At 56.6% G+C, this 24,259-nt stretch overlaps 1 protein-coding gene across 2 annotated transcripts in view; it reads left to right on the top strand.

Annotated features, from left to right (window-relative positions):
* The window catches only part of CACNA1B (calcium voltage-gated channel subunit alpha1 B), a 186,213-nt gene that overhangs the window by 83,355 nt on the left and 78,599 nt on the right, over positions 1-24,259 (top strand). For both annotated transcript variants that reach the window (XM_045563173.1, XM_045563174.1), the window contains exons 17-20: positions 6,237-6,304; positions 9,154-9,260; positions 18,290-19,093; positions 20,057-20,274. In XM_045563173.1, coding sequence (XP_045419129.1) covers positions 6,237-6,304; positions 9,154-9,260; positions 18,290-19,093; positions 20,057-20,274 — 1,197 coding nt within the window. The remainder of the gene's footprint in view (positions 1-6,236; positions 6,305-9,153; positions 9,261-18,289; positions 19,094-20,056; positions 20,275-24,259) is intronic.

Raw genomic sequence — 24,259 nt, 5'->3', positions numbered from 1 at the left:
GGTCCAGCAGGGCTGGGCTGGGGCCTGAGAATGTGCATTCCACCAGGCTGCCGGGGGTGCCTGTGCTGCTGGTCTGGGGACCCCACTTTGAGAACCACTGTGCTAGAACATTCTGTGGAGCCCTGACGAAGGTCTGAGCTACAGATGAATGTCTGCGAGTTGTCATCTCACAGTCGGCCCACCCTCTCTGCGTCACCTGCCATCTTCTCACACACAGCTCACCTCCACACACCTGGCTGCTTTGCCCCGTCTGTCCTTGTCTCTGCCTCGCTGGCTCTTGTGCCCAGGGCTGAGCTTCTACACTTCAGACCCTGTTTCTCTTTGTTTCTGTCTCCCTGTCCTCTCCTTCCTTGCTCTGTCTCTCCTAGCATTGCCCCAGCGGGGACTCGCCACCTCTCAGCTTCGTGTGTAGCTGTGGCGGGTCCTTCAGGTCACCGCTCAGGTCCTGGACCCTGGGGGGAATCCAGCCTCCCCAGGAGGCTGAGTGAGAGGCCTGGGAAGGGGGAGCCAGGGAGCTTAGGGGAGCAGTGTGTGCTGTGGAGGTGGGTGGGCCCAGGGCTGGGGTCAGAGGGACCAGGGAGATGCCACCATGGTTGTCAGAGGGCAGAGGCTGCAGTGTTGGCCTCAGCTGGGGAGGGCTGGTGTCCGGAAGGAGGTGCCGCTGCCCACCACAGCTGAGTCTGACGCTGACACCCAGGCCAGGCACGCTGGCCATAAGGCGTACCCCTCCCTGTCCAGTCAGTCACTCCTACTGTGCCTGTGTGTCCCTCTGGGTCTCAAGGGGCATGGAAAGCCTTGGGGGGTGTCCGTGGCTGGGTTAGTGCCTGGAGCTGTTGTCTGGGGTCAGCCTGGCCTCAGTGCCCTGTCCTGGGGGCTCTGCACAGACTTGCCTGTGTGGCAGTGCCCGGTGACATGGGCTCCCAGAGTGCCAGGGAGGGGGCGTCTGCCAGCTGGAGAGGGGCCTGACCTACAGGGGTCATTGCCATTGGCCTCATAAAGAGCTGTCTGCCGTCGGCCTGGCACAGGCCGGAGCCACTGGGAGAATGGCCACAGCCTGGGCAGGGTGAGTCCCCAGGCTGTAGAGAAATGGGCTCGATGACATGGGGCACAGGGTTCTGATGGGGGCAGCATTCTCCCCTGGGGAACACTTGGCAGCTTCGGAGTCGTTTTGGGGTGTCAGGGCTGAGGGGGAGGGGCTGCTGGGAGCAGCGCTGAGCCAGCGGAGAGCGGATTGTGCAGCAGAGGACGGTTCCAGGAAGTTCCAGGAAGTGCTGCCCGGCAGGGAGGGAACCCGGGACACAGCTCCTGAGAGGAGTGTCAGCAAGATGGTGGCTGGAGTCGCCTGGCCATTGTCCTCCCGAGGAGAAGGGACCCAAGCAGTGAATAAACAGCTAAGGTTTGACTGGAGAGCGGCAGGGGGAGCCCTGGGGTGCAGCGGGGGGTGGAGATGCACCCAGGGGGGCAGCACGGAGGCCCCCGGCCTCGCAGCTCTGTCTCCCCACCTGGACTGGATCTGCCTGGAGACAGGAGGGAGTCCCTGTTGCAGGGAAAAGGTGAGCGAGGATCCCACCGGCCCACTGCCACGCAGACACCTGCAGTCCTCGCTGCAGGAGACCCCTGCCGTGCTCACAGGCCCCGAGCCCAGGTGGGGAGCTGCTGGGAACTCACGCAGCTGGATTGCCGGGGCTAGGAGCACGGGGGTGCACTCCCCACCCCATCCCCCCACTGTGAGTCAAGCCGCTGCTGCACGTGCCCTCTGGAGACCAGAGCTACTTCTGGGGCACGGGGGGCTGGTAGCCACTGCACCTCTGTGGCACTGGGGCTCCGTCGTCGTCATGCCAAGCACACACGGGTGGCTGAGTGCCATAACCCCAGCTGCACGGAGCTCGGGCCCAGGATCAGCTGACACTCTGCTCCCGCAGGAAAACCAGCCCCCACTGCCGGACTTCCAGCCAAAGGAACAGTACGCCCAGGGCGAACCTGCCCTCGAGCAGCCCTGACCGCTGTGTGTCCTCCCCTAAGCAGGGAGGCCGCTGAGCCCCTGAGCAGCTGATACGCCCCCAGACGCACTTAGGACCCGAACAACAGCTCACAGCAACTGCAGACGTACCCCTGACCTGCCCAGTGGCCCTGAGCCCCCAGTGAGGGCCTGAGAAACAGTCCCGCAGGCTGCCCAGTGACCGTCGGGCCAGCCAAGCAGCCGTGTGCCTGCATCCTGGGCATGACAAGCAGCCTCATGGGCCCCCTCTGGCAGACGGGACCCCAAGCCAGCGGAGCAGCTGTGTGCTTGTTTCCTGAGCTGGAAAAGCTGCCCTGTGGGCCACCCACAGCAGACATGCACCTAGGCCGGCGGGGAAGCCATATGATCATTTCCTGGGCCCTTCTCTGATGCCCAAAACCAGATAAGGACAACAACAACAACAACAAAAACTAGGCCAATGCAGGTGAACATAGATTCAAAGATCCTCCACAAAGTACTAGCAACCCAAATCCAGCACTACGCCAGAGACACAGTACACGGTGATCGAGTGGGATTTATCCCAGGAATGCAGTTCAACACACACAAATGAACAGACACCACCAGTCACAGCAGTAGGATGAGGGACAAAAGCCATATCATTGTCTCAATAGATGCAGAAAGAGCTTTGGATAAAATTCAACATCCCTTCATGATAAAAACTCTTAATGAATGAGGTATAGAAGGAAAGTGTCTCAACATAATAAGGTTACATATGACAAACCCACAGCTAACATCTTACTCAGTGGAACAAGATGAGGACGCCCACTCTCTTCACCCTTAGCACGGACCGGAGTCCTGGCCAGAGCAAGTCGGGAAGAGAAAGCAAGAAAGGGCATCCAGATTGGAAAGGAGGAGTCAGCTTGTCCCTATTTGTGGATGACATGATCTTATATGCAGGAAAACCTAAAGACTGCCAAAATACTCTTAGAACTTATAAAAAAATTCAGCAAATTTGCAAGATATAAAATTAATATGCAAAAATCAGTAACGTTTCTATACACAAACAATGAACTACCTGAAAAAGAAAGAAAGGCAATCCCATTTACAAAAGCTACAAAAATATAAAATACCTAGGAATGAATTTAACCAAGGAGTTGGAAGTTGTCTTTGAGGAAGCCACAAAACATTGATGGAAGAATCGAAGAGGACGCACACACCAGGAACACACCCATGCTCACGGTCACAGTTGGTATCGCTGGAATGACAACACTGCCCGAAGCAATCTGCAGGCTCAATGCAATCAAAATACCGATGACAAGCATAACCACATTTATTTAAGAACATATTCCAATATCAAACAGCAAATCTCAACAATGCTAAACTGCAATTACTTTTGCACCAGCCTAATAATTCTGTATAGTGTTTTCAGTACAGGTACTACCAATGGGAAAAAACCAAAATGGGTAAAAATAAAGGAAATTTTCAATGAAAAAGATACCAATGACATTCTTTACATAGAAATAGAAATAAAATTCTAAAATTTGTATGAAACCACAGAAGACCCCAAATAGCCAAAGTGATCCTGAGCAAAAAGAGCATGGCTGGGGCGTCACGGCATGAGCCCATGTCGTGACACGGCAGCGTGGACCTGGCACGAGAACGGGCAGGTGACCAGTGAAACAGAATGAAGGACCCAGAAATCCACGTCTGCAGCCAGCTGATTTTTGACAAAGGTGCCAAGAATACTCAGCTGGGAAAGGGCAGTGTCTTCCACAAATGGTGCTGGGGAAATGGGACATCCACACACGCCTCTCACCCTGTATAAAAATAAAATGGATCAAAGACCTAAATGTAAGACCCCAAATGATAAAGCACAAGAAGAAAACATGGGAAACCCCAGGACATTGGTCTGGGAAAAGACTCTATGAATGAGACCCCAAAAGCATAGGAAGCAAAAGCAAAAACAAACAACTGGGATCACATCAAACTCAAAAGCTTCTGCGCAGCAAAGGAAAAAACCAACAGCGAAACAACCACCTGCAGAATTCGAGAAAATATTTGCAAACTACTCATCTGACGGGGGATGAATATCTAGAATATGCAGAAAAACCCCAAAGCCCTACAGCTTTATTCATCAGTCTTTCAAAGGGCTAATGGCGGACTCAAAAGAGTTAAAAGTGATTGAACCAGAAGCTTTAATACACGTCAGCTATTACTCCGACGGTCACTATTGCTGTACTGATAAAGACGCTCACGGAATCCTTCATTTTCAGCCATTTTAAATAAATTATTTTCTCATCCTTCAGATTAAAATCTGGAAAATAAAGCTTTGGCCACAAGAGCTAAAAACCATGCACCCACTTGAATATGGTTAATCGACTGGGCTTAAAACGTTACTTGAGCAACATTGTTTTTTTCTCTTCTTCGGTGTTGCTGTTGGTACCGGCGAGGCCCCACGGAAACGGCTGCTGGAAACTCTCTGGCATTGCAGATGGGACCTGGTAATCGTTAATCAAGTTGAGCTCAGCAAACAAAAAATTCAAAGCAAAACAGTTTTGATCATAAACCTCACAGAACTGCAGCTTCCATCTTGATATTGACATTCATGTGATTGATTGCCCGTCGGAAAAGGTCTCTCCGTAAGCCGCTGGTTTGGGCTCACTGTACTGATACATTCTTATAGTCTCCTACAAAAAAATTTTCCCAAGGGGATGAATTTCTTCATTTTCCATGTGATGATTATTGGTCGTGTCTTCTTTTCTCCTCAAAGTGCACAAACTAGTAAAGTCAAGTGGAAGGCGGTCGGCAGAAAAGGCTACAGCGTCACCTTTCCAAAAAATTGCAGATTCTGTCAGTTGCGGTTCCGTTCTTTATAAAACGTGGTCACTCTCTTGAGCGCCTCTTATGTTTATACCTCTTCTGTGGCTCCTAAGGTAAGTATCAGTAGCCTGCCCGGGAAATGCAGGTGAGACTCCAGCTTCAGATACTAAAGTCTGTTCCGGGTGTCGGGGGCACAGGGCCCTACGCGGCAGGCTCAGCAGGAATCTCAGCCGCGAACTCCACATCCCCTGGATGTTGTGCCGTCAGCCTCCCCTCCTCCCTGGCGGGACCCACCTCTGCATCGTCCTCTTGAAGGACGGAGCCTGTGCAACTTAAAACCCACTGCAAACTGCAGGGTGCAAACCCTTTTCTGCTCTGGACGCAGCAGGACAGGCTGGTGCTCCCCTGCGCTGGGAGCCGGGGCAGCAGAACGTTCCGGAGAGCGGCTGTGGCTTTGACTGCAGCTCAGCAGACGGAGGTCACCTGAGAGACTTGCCCGTCTGGGGACCCTCCAGCGTGGATTGTTTAGTGCAGCCCCAATTTCAGAAAGTGTCATTCTTTTTCAATAAAAAGAAATTATCAAACGTGAAAAAAAGGTAGCTTCAGGCAATAGAAGAGTTCCTTTCACAAGGAAAACACAGTGACTCAGCGACTGAACAAAGGCCTGTCCCGGAGGATTCGAGGAAGAGGTGGCTCGCCCAGGCCTGTGCCAGGACCCACCTTGTGGCTTCGGCGTTCTCGTTTCCAGAGGGGCTGTGGCCTCCCTCACGCCGGGTCCGGGGGTCCGTGTGAGGTGTGGGTGCAGCGCTGGCCACTGAGACTGTGCTGCCTGCTGTCCTCGTGGCTTGGCCTCCCGTGCTGCTCCAGAAGGGAGCACTTCACACAGAGGAGCCTCGACGTCCTGTGGGAAAGGGGAGCGGAAGGGAGAGGACACACGGGGCAGGTGTCTGTGAGCCTGGGGCCTGGGATTTGCTGGTCACAGGTGGGTTTTCATGTTCACGTCTGTCCCAGGGGGTCTCGGCTCCCAGGGCCACAGGTGGGGGAGCCCCGTCTCCAGCTGTGCAGGCAAGTGTCTGTCGAGAGGCCAGAAACTGGGGGGCAGATGCAGACTGTGCCCTCTTCAGGCAGCATAGCCCTGAAGTCAGCCCCGAAGAGCCGGTTTGCGGGGGGCGGGGGAGGTTCACATGGGCTTTGGGGAGGTTGGGCGACATGAGGCCAAGTGAAGGAGGAGCGGGCAGAGAGGCTGGTGCCAGGGGGGCCAGCAGGGCCCTGACGACGGCCTGGGTGTATCTGGGCATGACAGGGGCCTGGGGGCTGGTGGGGCCAAGGAAAGGGGGCTGGAGGTGGTCGGGATCTGGGAGGGTGGGGGCCCCTGTTTTCCATGGAGGAAGCCCTGGTGTGACGGTGGGACGGTGTCGGGGGCAGAAGGTTCCCTTCCTTAGCTGGACCCAACCAGACACGCTGCTCAATGTCTTCCTGGCCATCGCTGTGGACAACCTTGCCAATGCCCAGGAGCTGACCAAGGTAGGCCGGGCCACCTGCGTGCAGGGAGGGGCTGGGGGTCAGGCCGCAGAGGGCCAGGTCCTGACTGCCGTCCCGGAACGTCTCCCCGGGGCCCAGAGAGGCAGACTCGGGCTGCTGCTCAGAGGTGTGGGCGGACAGACGTGAGCCAGGGGGGCAGACAGATGCAAGCCAGGGGGGCGGACAGATGCAAGCTGCTCCCAGAGCAGTCACTGCCCAGGAGGCCTGAACAGGCAGGGTGGGGTGTCGGGAGCAGGGGGGGCTGGCTGGAGGGACCCCAAGACGCATCAGCCGGTGTAGGTGTGTGATACTCGGGAGGCGTCGCCTCCGAGAAGAGGACGCATGAGGGGGTCCCAGGGAGTGCAGAGAGGGGACACCTGTGATGTCCTGGCTGGTGGCCCCGTCTCATCATGTCTGGGCCACAGCAGGGCGGCTGCTGCTTCAGGCAGTGCCCAGCGGGTGCCTTTCAATATTCACGTCTCATCCCCGAGCCTGGTGGGGACTGTGATCGTGCACATTTCCCTCTGGGGTTCCCTGCAGATGACACAGCCCCTGCTGGTCACCCCGGCCCCCGCCCCACCCCCAGCCCTGGACACTGTGGCTTCTGTCTTGGCCTCAAGTTTGCGCTTCAGCTCGAGCCCTGGCTCCCAGCATGGGAGGCGCTGCCACTTGCAGACATCCTGTGTGCACACCTGTGTGTTGGCATGTACCTGTGTGTGCCTTTCTGTGTGCATGCTACCGTGTGTTCCCTGGACCGATGTGTGCGTGTGCCTCTGTGCGCATCTCTGTCTCACGCAGTTCCCTCACTGCAGTCCAGCGCTTCCCATGTCTCAGTACCTTCCCGATCTGGGGCTGAGAGAGGCAGGTGTGCCACGGTGCTTCTGCGTGTGTGCTGTGCAGGTGTCTCCGCTCCAGCCCCAGCCCTGGGAGGGGGACACGGCCACCTGCAGTGTGTCTGCCACCCCTGAGCCTCCCTTCTGCTCGGACTTGCTCCCGCGCCACTGTGGGTCTAGGCTTCTCCCTGGCTCTGGCCTCTGGCTGCTGCCCGTTTCTGTCGTCAGCCTGGGCTGGGACCGAGACCCGCCGTCCAGGCACGATTGGAGAATGGCCAAGGCCCTGGCGGGGCTGGCCGGGGCAGGGCTGTGCGGGAGCCTAGTGCTCTCCGTGAGTGAGGACACGCCAAGCCAGTGATGTCCTTGGGCCCTGTGTCCCTGTACACATAGCCCCCAGTGGTGGCCCCCTTGGGGGAACCACCCTAATTTGGGGCTCTCCCTGCCTTGAGGATTGGGGCCTGCCTGCGTCTGCCTGGGGTGTTTTCTGGGCTGGCCAAGAGCCCCAGAGGGCAGGGCTTGGCTTTTTCCTTCCTTCGTATGCCCACTAAATAGCATTATTTATATTTTGAAGTGGGAATAAATTCAAGTTGAATTTGTTTGTAGGCCTTTCAGGGGACTTTAGAGCAGTCCTTGGAGTGGATGGTGACGTCCCTTCCCCAGAGGGTGGAGCCCAGTCGTTAGGGAAGGGCCTGGGAGTGGGTGTTTTGTGGTGGATCCACCTGAACTTTGAAGGCCTCTCTATGGTGGGAAGGCTAGAGGCAGCTGACGGGATTTAATTGTTGCCATTATTGTGCCCCTAAAAGCAGATGCAAGGACATTTTGGGGGACGCTGGCAATGCCAGCTCCCAGAGCAGCTGGGTGGGCCTGGCTAGGTGGCCTCGGAAGTCCAGAAGGATGACATGGCGGTCTCAGCTTCCTTTCCGGGGCCTGTGGGCTCCGCTCTAAGCTATTTATCTAGAACAGAGGAGCAGAGCACGTTGGTTTTGTTCAGTGACCTGGGGTCAGGCCAGAGGGTCTGTGCAGTTGTCCATCCCCTTCCCAGGCAGGGGGCAGAGGCAGGACAGGGCGTCTGTGCACATGTGCACCTGCCCAGCCCGGTGGCAGAAGCCAGGTGGAGCACAGGGCCAGGCTCTGCAAGTGGCCATCGAGGTGTCGGGGAGACAGGGGAGAGCTTCCCACAGTTACAGCTGGGACAGGTAGACAGACGTGATTGATACGTCCAGGTAGGAAGGTTCAAAGGGAGCAAGTGGTCCCACCCGTCCCCAGCCCCAGGTGCAGAGCTCTTCCCCTTGCCCTTGCTCATGGCTCCTCAGGAGAGGGCCACTCTGTTCAGGTGTGACAGGTGCTCCTGGGAGGGCAGATGGGACAAGAGGAGGCACATATTTGCATTTGGCATGTTCCAGGTACCAGGCAGAAGCAAGCAGAAACGTCCAGGCGGCAGGCGGGACCTGGGCTGGAGTGTGGGAGTTGGGCTGGGGGGCGGGACCAGGACTGGGGGGGCGGGACCAGGACTGGGGAGGGCGGGAGCAGGACTGGGGGGGTGGGAGCAGGACTGGGGAGGGCGGGAGCAGGACTGGGGGGTGGGAGCAGGACTGGGGGGCGGGACCTGGACTGGGGGGCGGGACCTGGACTGGGGGGCGGGAGCCGGGCTGGAGGGGGGGGGGCAGGAATCAGGCTGGAGGGCGGGACCCGGGCTGGTGGGCGGGACCCGGACTGGGGGCGGGACCCGGGCTGGGGGGCAGGCACAGACGCGGGGGCTGGTCAGCAACTGGGCGATGGTGCTGAGGCAAGAACCTGGGGGCTGCTACCCTGGAGGCAGAAGTAGGGGGAGGCCCTCAGGCTGCCAGAGAGACTGTGTGGAAGGGCGCTCAGTGCCAGGTCATGGGTGGGCTGTGCTGACACAGGGCTGGCTGCCTGGCACCAAGGTACAGAGGGCAAGAGGGACGTGGCGGCTGCAGGGGGAAGAGCTGGTGGCGTTAGAGCGGCTGCAACACGCTGCACCTTTCTTTGTTGAAACAGGATGAAGAGGAGATGGAAGAAGCGGCCAATCAGAAGCTTGCCCTGCAAAAGGCCAAAGAAGTGGCCGAAGTCAGCCCCATGTCTGCTGCGAACATCTCCATCGCTGCGTAAGGCTCTGGGGGTGTATTGTGGGGGGCAGTGGGCTGCTACGGGGTCCCCTGGCTGGCCCACACCAGGGCGCCCGACTGGGGGTGTGTGAGAGCACAGGCCCCTCCCCTGCGGGAGCCCCAGAGCAGAGTGTTCCCAGAGGAGCCTCTGGGGGGGCTTCTCTCCGCCTGGGCAGGGGCAGGTGTAGCCAGGCACAACCCTCACGTGGAAGGTGGGGGTGTCTCAGCCACAGCATTTCCTCCCCGAGGGTCTCAGGGTGCTCCAGGGCACCCTCCCAGGCAAAGCCTGAGAATCAGTCAGGGGCAGGAGTCAATATATTGATTTATACACAGTTTTTCCAAAACGTATTTTATGAGCCAGGAGATTCTAGGTGGTATCTCAGCCCAGGAGACTTCATGCAGTGTCCAGAAGTGTCTCCCCAAGCGTTTGGTGTTGGGACAGAGTTCAGGGAAGTTCCTGTGGGGAACATGGGTCGTCCTGCAGTTTGCCTGGACCTCAGGCACATGCAGAAGCACGTTTGGAGGTGTTCAGGGCTTCAGGGTTTGGGCAAAGTGCCTGGACCAGGGCCAGAGCCTGCAGTGGGCCGTGGAGAGGCCAGGCCTTGGGAAGGGAGGCAAGAACGTCTGGCCCACGTCCTGGTCACAGGGTGGGTCACAGGCTGGGCCACAGGGGAGCAGAGACGCTTCCTGGCAGCTTGTTCTCTGGGCCAGGCTGAGTCTAGCCCTGGAACCGCTGCTCCATCTGCTGCACACCTGCCCACGGCACCTCCCTGCTCTTTAGCCGGCACTGACCCTGGCTGTGGCCTTGTGAGCACAGACAGGGAGGTGACTGGGGTGTCTGCACTGCCGAGTAAGCATGTTGGCACGTGGGTGAGTGTGCTGGTTGTGTGAGTGTGTGTGCCTGTGAGAGGGGCACAGTGGGCACGTGTGAGTGTGTGTGCTGTGTGTGTGAGTGCACGTGTGTGTGCACCCATAGCGGCCCTATTCCTGCCCGGAGGTCACCAGGGAAAGGGCATTTGTGGAGGACCCGTCTCTTGGCCACGCAGAAAGCCCTGCCCTTGGGGGAGAAGCAGCTAGAAGAGGTTGCAGCCCCTGCAACTCGGACAGGGGTGGGAGGGGCCCGCAGCTGAGCCAGGCAGGCTGTGGACACGGTGGCTGTCAGTCAGACAGCTGCTGGGGGGTTCCGTGCACAGTTGTCTGGTGGTTCTGATGTTTCATTGTCTGGCCAGTTCATTTGTTTGGTCCGTTAGCTATTTAGTTGATCTAACTTGGTTCCTCGGTCCTGGGGTTGCTGTGAGGAGGTGACTGACTTGGCGGACGTCCGTCTCACACCTGACACTGCCAGCTCCGCAAGGGGGTGGTCGCTGCAGGGAGGGTGGCGGATGAGTCCTGTTCAGCACTTGCCTTCTCTGCTGCTCCTCGCGGTGAGCGCTTGTCCCTCTGTCCCTGCTGCCTGCCAGGGCTGCCTGCTCCTTGGGGCTTTGCAGGAGGGTCCACTCCCATCTGGGCTGCGGCCTTGGAGAAGAGAGTGTCGGGGCTCTGGGCACAGCCATGGAAAGTTCGCCAGGCTGCCGGAAAAGGGAGTCTGGACGCTCTTCCTCCTCTGCCAGCCCATCCCTGTCTGGAGACGCAGCTGTGTGGGAACAAGGCTGTGGACGGGCATCCTCACATGCGGGGTACACGTGACGCCAGCTGTTGGCCCCAGCACCGTGCTGATTCCTAAGTGGGAAAAGTGCTTTTCTCCTGAGGGCCCATCGGTGGGTCCACAGCTGGGTGTCATCCGTGTCACAGCCCTCATGCTCAGGAAGAGGTGGCCGGCCCGAGCTAGCCTGGGGTGTGTCCAGGTGTTAGCCCTGTGTTCCCCATCTGGGGTCAGCTCTGGGTACTCCAGGTTCTGCCTGGGATGCAGCTTCGGGCCTTCATCTTGTGTGGTGTGTCCTCAGTGCAGCTGTCAGCACGACAGTCGGTCACCATGAGAGACCCTGCAGGATCCTCCCTCTGGGGAGCGAGGGGGACCCGTACCCCGGGCAGGGTGGGGCTCTGGGTGGGCAGGAGGTGGGTGCCAGCGTGGCTGCTGCTGTTCGCCGGTGTTGTGCTGAGCCCACCCAGGGCCGAGAGCTGTCTGTCGTGGGTTGCTCCTATTCCCGGTTCCTGTTCTGGTGGGACGGTGGGACAGTGGGACGGTGGGACAGTGGGATGGGCAGCGCCTGCTCCTCCCCGCATTCATTTCTACATCTCTGAGCTGCGGGGCTGCAGCAAGAGCAACGCCCCTGAAGTGCCCCTCGCTCTGAGCCTGCCGCCATGGCTGTGCCATGTGGGCTGTGGGAGGGGCGCTGCGGGGTGTTCTTAGTGGCGCCTTAAGTGCTGAGAGGACCCGTGGTGTCCTAGTGTTTGAGAGGCTGTCGGTGACACTCTGTGTGTTGTCTCAGAGGAGTCCAGTGTCAGAGGGCACTGAGGTTGAGTGGGGTTGTGTCTTTGGCCTCAGGTGACAGCTGCATCCGACTCCTGGGAGGGAGGGGATGCTGGGCTCCAGGTCACTTCCTGATTCCCTGTGTGGTGTCACCTTGATCCCCCTTCGGCTTTCTGAACACTGACACTCACACACAGACTCACACCCTCACACACAGACTCACACCCTCACACAGACTCACACTCTCACACACAGACTCACACCCTCACACACAGACTCACACACAGACTCACACCCTCACACAGACTCACACTCTCACACACAGACTCACACACAGACTCACACTCTCACACACAGACTCACACTCTCACACACAGACTCACACACAGACTCACACCCTCACACAGACTCACACTCTCACACACAGACTCACACACAGACTCACACTCTCACACACAGACTCACACTCTCACAGACTCACACCCTCACACACAGACTCACACACAGACTCACACCCTCACACAGACTCACACTCTCACACACAGACTCACACACAGACTCACACTCTCACACACAGACTCACACTCTCACACACAGACTCACACACAGACTCACACTCTCACACACAGACTCACACACAGACTCACATCCTCACATCCTCACACACAGACTCACACCCTCACAGACTCACTCACATCCTCACACACAGACTCACATCCTCACACACAGACTCACTCACATCCTCACACACAGACTCACATCCTCACACACAGATTCACACCCTCACACATAGACTCACACTCTCACACACAGACTCACACACAGACTCACACCCTCACAGACTCACACCCTCACACAGACTCACATACAGACTCACACACAGACTCACACCCTCACACACAGACTCACAAACAGACTCACAGACTCACACCCTCACACAGACTCACATACAGACTCACACACAGACTCACACCCTCACACAGACTCACACACAGACTCACACCCTCACACAGACTCACACACAGACTCACACCCTCACACACAGACTCACACACAGACTCACACCCTCACAGACTCACACCCTCACAGACTCACACCCTCACACAGACTCACATCCTCACACACAGACTCACACCCTCACACACAGACTCACTCACATCCTCACACCCAGATTCACACCCTCACAGACTCACACCCTCACACACAGACTCACTCACATCCTCACACACAGACTCACATCCTCACACAGACTCACACACAGACTCACACCCTCACACACAGACTCACTCACATCCTCACACAGAGACTCACAGACTCACACAGACTCACACCCTCACACAGACTCACATCCTCACACACAGACTCACTCACATCTTCACACACAGACTCACTCACATCCTCACACAGAGACTCAGAGACTCACACACAGACTCACACCCTCACACACAGACTCACATCCTCACACAGACTCACACCCTCACACACAGACTCACACCCTCACACACAGACTCACACCCTCACACTCAGACTCACACAGTCACACATGGACTCCTACACCCTCACACACTCACTGCCATGAATAGACTCACACTGTCACACTCCCATACAGTCACATACTCTCATATACTCACACTTTCACAACGTATGCCCTGAGACATGCCCTCACACACTGCCTGATACACGATTCACAGTGTGGTACCCACACTCACACTGGACTCATACCCTCCCACACAAATTCACCCCGCAGCCCCATGCATATCCTCACACTTTAACACAGTCACATAGATCCATACCCTGTCACACAGCTACACTCTTACAGACTCACCCCGTCATACCAACTCACAGTCCTCACACAGAGATTCACACATTTTCACACACACAGTCATATCCTAATGCTGCCCCACAGCTTCTCTCACACTCACAAACTCACAGTGTCACAGACATTCACACACTCATACTCTCACAGTCTCACACACTCACTCTCACACAGTCCCACACGTTCGCTCACAGTTGCTCACACTCACACACTCATACTCACCCTAAGGTGCCTGTTTACACCCAGAGCATGTGGGCAGGTGAGCTGCTTTGAGCTCCTCACAGATGCGCAGAGAGTCTGGCCTTGAGAAGGAGCAGCTGGAACCCTGCCTGGCCTTCCCCGGGGAAGTCAGTGTGAAGGGAAACGGCTATAAAGAGATCATGGTTTCTTTCTGTCGGTTTTGGGAAAGGTTCTTGGAAAGTCACTTGGAAATGGCTGGAGTGACACCCGAAGGGAAGGTGGTTGGTGAGGTAGCCCAGTTTGCAGCTGGAGGGCCTTCATGAACTGGAGCTGCGAGGTGGGGGCGGGCAGAACTGAGTGGGGACCAGGGGCTCCCTGGGAAGGCAGGATGGTGCAGCAGCACCGCAGGGATGGCACCCTTGGCGTCAGCCTGCTCCGCTCCGTGTTGAAGGCCGGGAGACTGCATGGTGAGCCTGCCCTGCAGCAGTGTGGGGAGGACAGTTTGCAGTCGCAGGGGAAGCAGCACTGGCCCTTCCAGGGGCCGAGTGCACTAAGCGTGGTGGAGGGGCCCTGAGATAACTGCTTCTTGTCTTCCAGCTACTGTGGGGTTTGCTGTGTTCACTTTCGCCTCACTTTTCTGCACACTGGGGATTGGTGCTCAACTTCTCTCTTACCCCGAGGTCTCGGCTGGTGCCCTTCCGATGGACGCATCCCTGCCTCCTGCCAGGTGCACACGGCAGCCTGCGCTCGTACGGATGCGGCTCACGGGTGTTGCTAGTGTCTCTCAGGACTTTCTCTCTGGTTTTCTCACTTCTGTTCTGTTCTGTTTTTTGCATGTGCAGTTTTGTAAAGCAAACTCGAGGTACTGTATCTCGCAGCTCATCTGTCTCCAGCGTAAACTCACCGTGAGTCGCTCTGCTACAATATTCCATCCATGGCTTCATGATAACTACATGCAAACACCTTCCCTCCACTCCTAACTCTGCTTTCCCACCTCAAGTCATTTGCTTCACGGGCAGCTCCAGGCAATCTGTGGCCTGGGTGGGGAATGGTGGGCTCGCTCCCTCACACCCCCAAGTCCTGCTCACAGGGTCAGACCTTTCTGAGCTCAGCCCCTCTTGTCTTCCCCCCTGGACTCTGTCTTGTTGTCTGCGGAGTGTCTGTGTGCGGTCACTCTGGCATCTCAAGCATACGTGCTTCTCCTGAGTGGACTGGGTGCCGTGGGCTCAGGTATCCTTGTGGTTCCCGTGAGGCCAGGGCCCTGTGGGCAGGGATAGCAGAGAGTGTTCTTTAGGGGCTCTCTGGGGACATTCATGGGTCCCCCAGCCCCTCCTTACTTGAGAGGGAACGTGTCTGTGATCCTCGGGAAGTCCTTGTTCTAGCGAGAGCCGAGCTGCTGTCAGATAGTGAAGCTTATGGTAGATCAGCCAGAGCCCGAGGTGGAGTCCTAGAAACCCCAGGGTAGCCCTTCTGGGGGGACACAGTCCCACAGGCCTACCTCTGTTTGGGCAGCTCCTTCTGGGAAGTGCTCATGGGTGGCTGGGGATTCCTCTCGAGGGTGAGGCCAGGCCCTGCGGGTAAGGGGTCCTGAAGTGGCCAGATGCCTTCTCTACGCCCTGATGGTGGTGAGGCTCCTGCTGCCCCTGCCTGAGCTCCCTCATGGGCAGCCAGCACAGCGCTGGGCTCAGTCTTCCCAGGAGCAGTGACGCCTCAGGGGTAAGAGCCCTGATGTCTCATGGGGTAAGAAAGCATGGCGGAGCCCAAATAACTAATCCACGTGGTGGAATAAGATGCAGATGTTGGTACTGATGGTCTCATGGCAGGGCTGCTTCATGTTGTCAGGAGTTCTGGGCTGTGTCAGGGCTGCAGAGACCCTCAGGCTCCTTTCTGAGTCCTGAAGTCATCCATAGCATCTGGGGCCAGTGTGGCTGAGCTGTCCTCACTGGAGCAGCGGGGGCCCTACGAGCTAGGGCCATGGTGGGAGCTGGTCCTCTGTGTGATTCCTGAAAGAGCCCTTCAAGTAAGGACTTTGCCTGGATTAGGGTTACCAGCCATACTGCACTCTAGGTCAGTGGGGTTTACGTGCCAGACAGAGCAAGGACACAGATACCAACCAGGGCAAGTGCAGGCTGACTCAGATGCCAAGAAGGAGATGCCAAGTGCACAGATTCAGGGACTTAGCGGATACACCCAGAGAGGAATCCAGTGGCACCAGCTGAGTTGTAAGCAGATGCAGACAGTCTCTAGTGACAGTAGGCCCAGAGTGGCCCACAGACCCAGAAGGAGCAGGCAGGGCAGAGCCACAGTGGGGCCAAAGTGGTGGGCAGTGGCCCTTGCATGGGCTGCCCAGTGTCTTGTTCCTCCTGGGTAGTCACGAGTGGGACCTGCCAGCCCGATAGCACCCTTCAGCCCAGCAGAAGTGTGGCCTCTCTGTGTGCTTTCGGTTGTTCCTGGGAGAGAGAGCCGCCCCTGAGGGCAAGGCGGAGAGCAGAGCTGCAAGGTCTGGAGCCCATCCCCCCTGCACACACAGACCTTGAACTGCCGGCTGCTGCGTGTCCTCTTGACTTCACTGCCTGTCGTTCTGACAGGGATCTGTGATGCTGGTGGCCAAGACTGGCTTCATCTGAGTAGGCCGCCTCACTGCTGACCAAGTGGCTCAGAGTCCAGGCCCATCTGGGGCTGCTGGACTGATTGACAGGCTCGAGGCAGTGACTGGCCGTCAGCCCTCACAGGGCTCCTATGCCTGGTGACCAGCCCTCATGGCTGTCTTTCATTGTACACGTTCAGCATTGTTGAGATTCAAGCTCTTTGCTTTGGTCCCAGCTGGGGACGGTAGGTCCTCTGTGGGCCTGTTGCAGGGCGTCCTTGGGAGTGGGGTGGCACAGCTTCGACGCATGGAGGGTATAGGTCAGGGCCTGGGTAGCAGCCAAGGCTGTGGGTCAGCAGACGGCCCTACAGGCAGTCCACTTCGCCCCGGCCTGAGCTCCTTTGCTCTCACCCTTGCGAGGTGCTGCCCCTGGAAACTGCACGCTACACTGCAGCCTGGACTTCTGCAAAGGGACAGGATTTCCTGTCATCTACCTTGGATGGGCCAACTGCAGGGACTGGGCTTTTCCCACACCTGGCCATCTCTGTCTGCAGGTCACCAGGACCCCAGAGCTGGTAGCCAGCCAGCCTGGGCCTCCGCAGGCTGCAGGTGAACGCTGTGCCGTTGGTGCAGTTGGTGTCTGGCCAAGAACTTGCGTCTTTTTTTTTTGATACTTTTCCCCCTTTTGCCCTTTCTTGCATCTGATCCTGGCTCCACCAGTGACTCACTGTGGGACCCTGAGCAAGTCACATTCTCTCTCCAGACTCAGCATCTGTGAACTGGGGACAAGCGTAGCACCTGAATCTCGAGGGGGTTGTCAGGGCTGGGTGGAGTGGGAACTGAGCCCAGAGCTCCGTGTGGCCGTTGTAAGAGACAGATGCCGCAGCCACCATTCTTAGCGGTGTCTCTGCGCCTGCCAAGGCCATCCAGAAGCCTGCAGAGGCTGAAGGATGAGACACTGGCCCTGATGGGGTTTCTGCTCGGCAGAGGTGGGGCTGGAGTAGCCTACTTTGGTGGTCTTACTCAGCAAAGGGCCCGGAATGCAAAGGGTTTCCCATGCATCCTGGGCTGTGGAGCCCCACGTGTGACGTGTGAATAGGGGAGGTGTCTGGGCCCATGAGGCTGGGGGTGGATCAAGGCCTTTGGTAGCCTGTGCAGTGAGGGTTGAGTCTGGACCACCAGGCACCCCTCGGGCTGGAAGGCTCTGAGGGCCTTGTTCTGGCTCTGCCCCTGGTGGAGCCGAGAGAGGGAAGAGCACCGGTGACCACAGGAGGGGGTGTCTCTAGCCCCAGATCTGACTTCTGGGTTCCTGTTTGTTAGGCCGAGTGGCAGCTGCCGGGCTGGGGCAGACCACCGCGAGGGGTAGCCTGGGCTCCGTTCCTGGAGGCCCTGATGCTCCCTCTGGCTCTGCGCCAGTGCCTGCCTGAGTTCCTCTGCAGACAGCCCTTCTCCTTGGGCTGGTGGCTTTCCTCCTGAGGACAGGTGGCCGCATGTCTGGCCCCTCTAGCGGCAGCTCTGCTCATGCGGCAGCAGAGGCCACCTCCCAAGGGAGGCTGGTGCGGGGCTGCCGGACTCCTGCCTCTCCATCCATCTGCCCATGTGTATGAGGCCCTTCTCTCCCCAGCGTGGCCTTGCCTTGCTGGCCAGCCGCCCACCGGCCCGGGAAGCCTTTCTGCCAGCTCTTGCTGGCGCCTGGCATTTCCACGCCCTGCACTCCTCGGCCTCTGGCCCCTGCCCAGTGCTCAGGAGTGGCCTTGCACCCCGCTCCCAGCGTCCTCCTGACAGGCTGGTGCAGTCCCATCTGCAGGCCTGGGGGCACCCTGGGGGCGGGGGCGCTTAACTTTGCTCCCAGGTGCTCCCCACCGATGTTTTTCTGCATCTTCCGCCCTGAGGGGTCTGGAGGGCTCCTGCAGCCCCTGCTCCCTCCCTGCTCCCCGCGCCCACTTCGCCATCCCTCCATCGCTGTGTCATCTGCGGCTTCCCCAGACAGGTGGGCTGGGCGCCGGCGGGCGCGCTCACCGCCCGTCTCCCCGCAGCAGGCAGCAGAACTCGGCCAAGGCGCGCTCGGTGTGGGAGCAGCGGGCCAGCCAGCTGCGGCTGCAGAACCTGCGGGCCAGCTGCGAGGCGCTGTACAGCGAGATGGACCCCGAGGAGCGGCTGCGCTACGCCACCACGCGCCACCTGCGGCCCGACATGAAGACGCACCTGGACCGGCCGCTGGTGGTGGAGCCGGGCCGGGAGGGCCCGCGGGGTCCCCCGGGCAAAGCCCGGCCCGAGGGCGCAGAGGCCACCGAGGGCGCGGACCCACCGCGCAGGCACCACCGGCACCGCGACAAGGACAAGGCCCCGGCCGCGGCCCCTGCGGCAGGGGACCAGGACAGAGCGGATGCCCCGAGGGCGGAGAGCGGGGAGCCTGGCGGCCGGGAGGAGCGGGCGCGGCCGCACCGCAGCCACAGCAAGGAGGCCGCGGGCCCGCAGGAGGCGCGGGCGGAGCGCACCCGAGGTCCGGGCCCCGAGGGCGGCCGGCGCCACCACCGGCGCGGCTCCCCGGAGGAGGCGGGCGAGCGGGAGCCCCGGCGCCACCGCGCGCACCGGCACGCGTCCGACCAGGGCAAGGACGGCGCTGCGTCCGGGGCCAAGAGCGAGCGGCGTGCGCGGCACCGCGGCGGCCCCAGGGCCGGCCCCAGGGAGCCGGAGAGCGGGGAGGAGCCGGCCCGGCGGCACCGCACCCGGCACAAGACACTGCCCGCGCACGAGGTTGCGGAGAAGGAGGCTGCCGAGAAGGAGGCCGAAGCCGCCGAAGCGGACAAGGAGAAGGAGCTCCGGAACCACCAGCCCAAGTGAGCAAGCGGTCAGAGGTGGGCCTGGTGACCGCAGAGACCCGGGGGTCAGGCCCCTAGAATGCGGATCAGGGGGGCGAGGTGTTGGCCCGGGCTGTGGGAGAGGGTCCGCAGGGCGGGGGGTGCAGACTGGCCAGGGTGGCCCTGCAGGGCAGGCCTGTAACAAGCGGGAAGGAAGCTGCTTGGCAGGGAGTGGCGCTCAGTGTCAGCCTTCATGTGAAGGGACTGCGCCCAGGAGGAAGGGAGGGCTGGGGACATTGTTGAGACTGGTGTGGGAGGCACTGACCTCAGAACAAAGTGGCCCAGCAAGAAGAGAAAATTGGGGAGTGCTGTGGAAGGAGAGGCAGGAGAGCCCGAGGGAATCCTGAGGCCGTGTAGACGGGAGGGGCCTGGCTGTGTGGCCAGCACAGAGCCCTTCCCACTCCAGCTGGCCCAGCCTGCTCCAGGCCGGGCAGGGCCTGACTCTGACTGTGAAGGCCTGGGGTGAGAGCAGCCGGGATGGAGGCCAGGACGGCAGTCTCCAGCTTGCGCCTGGCCACAGACTCACCGGAACACTGGAAGCCAGAGTCCACAGCTCAGATCGGCCCCCCTGCCACTGTCTGAATATGCAGAGCTCTGTGCTGCGCCTTTGGTTGGCCCGGTGGGGCACTGGGTGGGGTCACTTAGGGAAACATCTTGCTCCAAGTTTCTTCAGTCTGCAAACAATTCTGATCTACATATAGATTGTGATGCCAACTGTGCCGGGCTTTGTGCCGGGCAGACAGATGTCAGCTCCATCCCCACCTTTCAGACCTAAAGACACAGGTGTACAGAGGGTGATAAAAACTGTGCAAAATAGCAGAGTAGCAGAGGAGGGTAGTCAGAAATGTACTTGATCTGGGTAGAGGTTTAAGGAGCTGGGTTTTGCAGACTGAATAGGAGTTTGGGGCTGTGCCAGACTCTGATGTGCATTCTTGGATGCAGGGAGCTGCACTGTGACCTGGAGGCTGGTGGGACGATGGGTGTGGGCCCTGTGCACACACTGCCCAGCACCTGTCTCCAGAAGGTGGAGGAACAACCAGAGGACGCAGACAATCAGCGGAACGTCACTCGAATGGGCAGTCAACCGTCAGACCCAAGCACTGCTGTGCACATCCCAGTGACGCTGACAGGCCCCCCTGGGGAGACCACAGTGGTACCCAGTGAGTATCTCCCTTTACCAGTAGGGCAGGGCCCACTTTGTGCAGGTCCAGCTACCTGCTTCCTGCTCCATGGCAGACACGTGGGGACCCAGAGTGCCTCTGTGAATTGTTCTCCAGCTGGAGAGAGAGTCCTTTACTGTCCGCGTTTGTCCCCTGGTATCCCTTTGATTGCTAGTGCAGACCTGGCCAGGGGTGGCAACAGTCCTGCCTTGCAGGGTTGACCTGTGACATGCTTGAAGCTGCAGCTGAATAACGGAGGTTAAACTCCGTTCTCCTCCCTCCAAAAAGACTTGCAAGTTGCCAGCTCAGTGCCAGGCACTGTTTAGAGTGCTCGGAACATGGGAGGAGGGAGCCAGTCTTTTCAGATAGACCACAGAATGGCAACAATTCTTCATAGTTGCACAAGAGCTGCTAAGGACTATGGCCACAGCCTTGACTGGGGTGAGGAGGAGGAGGAGGAGGAGGTTCTCAGGAACGGTCTTCCCATCCGTTCCCGTGCCCACACGGCCCCTGCGCTGCAGTCTCTCCCAGGCCTTCGCCTGAGCTGCCTGCCTTCTCCCCCTGCTCTCACACACGGTCACTAGGTCCCGAGCGAGCAGCTACCCCGTGCCTGCCTGCGTGCGGGCACCGAGGGCACGAGTGAACAAGACGTCCTTTCTGTCTTCAAGCCAGTCTAGTCGGGAGAGACCTGCAGGTGACAAACACAGCCCCTCACACGGTGGGGGCCGTGCACGGGCATTTCATGAGCAACCAAGAGGAGCTGTGCCCTGTAAGTACAGAGGAAGCATTCCAAGGGGGAGGAGAGAGGCCGTAGAAACAGGGCTCACGTGGCATTCCAGGGGAAGGATTTAGGTCCCAAGCGGACCAGGTGAACTCGGTTGGGTACTACCACGTGCATCCACGCAGAGTCACGTGTGTGTGCCTGCCCTCCCGCTCATGGGCTCTCACCTGGGGCCTGTGGACCAGTGTATGATCCCAGGTGTAGCCGTGGAGGGCGGCAGGCTTTAGCCGCTCCGCCTCCCCTTTCTCTTTGCTTCCTTGGAAGAAAGCTGTTCCTGGTCCGTTCTCTTGTTCACTTCCTGTGGGCACAAGTGAGTCTGTCTTCCCTGCCACCTCCTCTGATTGTCTCTGGATTAGCTCGAGGACCAGCCTAGGGTCCCCACCCGGCTTTTATCTGTAGGAATATAGATGTGGCCCCTCCCCACTCTCTGTCCTCCACTACTGCTGGCAACCCCTGACCTTTCTCTGTCTCCATAGTTCTGCCTGTTCCAGAATGTCACAGGGTTGGAACCAGCTAGTGTGCAGCCTTTTCAGACTGGCCTCTTTCCCTCACAAGATGCATTTAAGTTTCCTCCGTGTCTGTCTGTGGCTTGATAGCTCATTTTTCTCTGGCACTGAGTTAATTCTCCATCGTCCGGATGTACCACAGTTTGTTTACTGACTCACCTGTGGAAGCACATCTTGGTGGCTTCCAGTTTCCAGCAATTATGAGTAAAGCTGCTATAAACATGCATGTTCAGGTTTATGTGTAGACATAAATTTTCAACTCATTTGGGTAAAGGCCTAAGAGCATGATTTTGGATTGTATGGTAAGGTGATATTTACCTTTATAAGAAACTGCCATACTGACTTCTGACATGGCTGTGCCATTCTGTGTCCCCACCAGCGAGGAGTAAAGTCTGTGTTGCTCCACATCCTCACCAGCATTTGGTGTTGGTGTTTTAGATTTTAGCCATTCTGATTAAGCTTGCAGTGGTTTCTTGAAATTACCTAATGACATATGTGCACCTTTTAATATGTGTACCACCTGTAGGATCTTCCTTGGTGAGGTTCCTGTTCAGATCCTGTGCCCAGTTATTTGGGTTGTTTATTTTCTAATTGTTGAGTCTTGAGAGTTCTTTGTATATTGTGGATACACGACTTTTATCAGATATGTGTTTTGCAAGGATTTTTTTCCCAGTTTGTAGCTTGGCTTTTCATTCTCTTAATGTTTGGTGTTTTTGATTATTCCTGTTGTGTGTGGGCATTAATCTGGACTCTGTTATTACTTCCACTAGAAACAGAAATGTAGGTATTGATTTTTATATGATAATTATGTATCCTGCTAATTTTCTGAATCTTCCCGTTGTTTATTAGTTTTAGTGTTGATTCTCTTTGTTTTCTCCCAGTCATTATCAAAAATTCTTCAAATATAGTTCTAACTCTTCCTTTCTGAGTCTTAGGCCTCTCGTGATCTTTTTCTTGGTCTGATTTCACTGGCTGATACACTGTCAGATAACCATGGAGCTGGTGGGTACATTCACACGGTTTCAGCCTGCACCACGTAAGAGTCTGGTTTGGGGCCTGAGGGGTGTGTATGTGTATGTAAAATTATGTTATTGCATTCATTAATTCCTATTTCAGTAAGTGTTTTTATCCAGAATAGATGTTGAGTTTTGTTGAAGGCCCTGTCAGCATCTGTAGAGATCATATATTTTTTCTCCTAAAATATGAAGGTTTATAGTAATGAATTTCCCGGTATGAAACTATCTTTGCAATCTTAGAATAAACCCATTCGGTGATTATAGTTATTTTTTAATGTGCTGTTGGATTCTGTTTAATGTTTTACTTAGGATTTTTGGGTTGATATTTTTAAGTGTGATGTGTTCTGTAACTTTCTTTTTTGTTTTGAGACAGTCTCACTCTGTGGTCCGGGCTAGAGTGCCGTGGTGCCAGCCTAGCTCACAGGAACTTCAAACTCCAGGGCTCAAGCAATCCTCCTGCCTCAGCCTCCCGGGTAGCTGGGACTACAGGCATGTGCCACCATGCCCGGCTAATTTTTTCTATATATTTTTAGTTGTCCAGCTAATTTCTTTCTATTTTTTTTTAGTAGAGATGGGGTCTCACTCTTGCTCAGGCTGGTCTCGAACGCCTGAACTCAAACGATCCTCTCACCTCGGCCTCCCAGAGTGCTAGGATTACAGGCGTGAGCCACTGTGCCCGCCTGTAACTTTCTTGTATCGCATTCAAGCATCATAAGGCTTAGAAATCAATGCCATGTAGTTATCTCTTGCCTGACTTCACTGCCCCGTTCCTGAAAATCAAATGTTCTGAATAGAAGTCCTGTCTCCCATTATTTTAAATGATAAAAAATTATAATGTGTTACATGTCAACTAAAAATCCCCAACCTAAAATATAACTAAAGCGCTGTTAAACAGCAAAAAGTAACAAACTATCATATTAGGGCATAAAATGTTTAGCATATTTTTCCTAATCCCTAGTTAAAATAGCTGTTAATAAGCAGTTGCTTGGACACCTCCTTTATTGAAACTCGTGCTTTTCAAAAACATCCACACATAATTCTGACAACCTACCAGCTAAATTTGGAGTCTTGCCTCAGAGTTTTCCCCACATTATTTTGTTAAAAATGTTATATTGAGTTTTGAGGATGTATATGTTTTTCCCACATAAACATTAGCCAAAAAAATCCAACATTGTAATGAGATTTATATAGGTGTTGAGATTTATATGTGTAATGAGAGATATATGTTTTCCTGAAGTGTGGGCATCACAAAGCTTGGAGGCCCTCTGCTGGGGACCTGCGTGTCTTTGGCTCATGGAAAGAATTAGGATGTTTCTTTCTGTGCCCTGGAGCAGTTCAAGTAACATCAGAATTATCTGGTCTTTAGCTATTTGGTCGAGTTCCCTCGTGCAATCACTGGTGTTTGTCTTCTTTTGCAGGGTGGCTGTTTGATAATTTCTGTATTTCTGTGTGGATGTTCTGTTTAAACATTGTTGTCTCCTGAGATGAGTTTGGTGAATTACATTTTTCTTAGAAATTATTGGTTTGATCTAGGTTTTCCAGTTTATTTGCATAGAAGTATGAATGGCTTGTGTATTTTTTTAAATTTCCCTCTGTTTCAGTGTGTTTTCCCCTGGTCATTTTTATCCTGCATACTTTTGTGTTTTCCCTTGTCTTTTAAATTAACTAGTGGTTTATATATT

This window comes from Lemur catta, chromosome 10 (genome assembly GCF_020740605.2).
Source record: "Lemur catta isolate mLemCat1 chromosome 10, mLemCat1.pri, whole genome shotgun sequence".
Taxonomy (NCBI): Eukaryota; Metazoa; Chordata; class Mammalia; order Primates; family Lemuridae; genus Lemur; species Lemur catta.
Note: the sequence above shows the minus strand (reverse complement) of the source record. Positions and strands in the feature narration are given on the sequence as shown.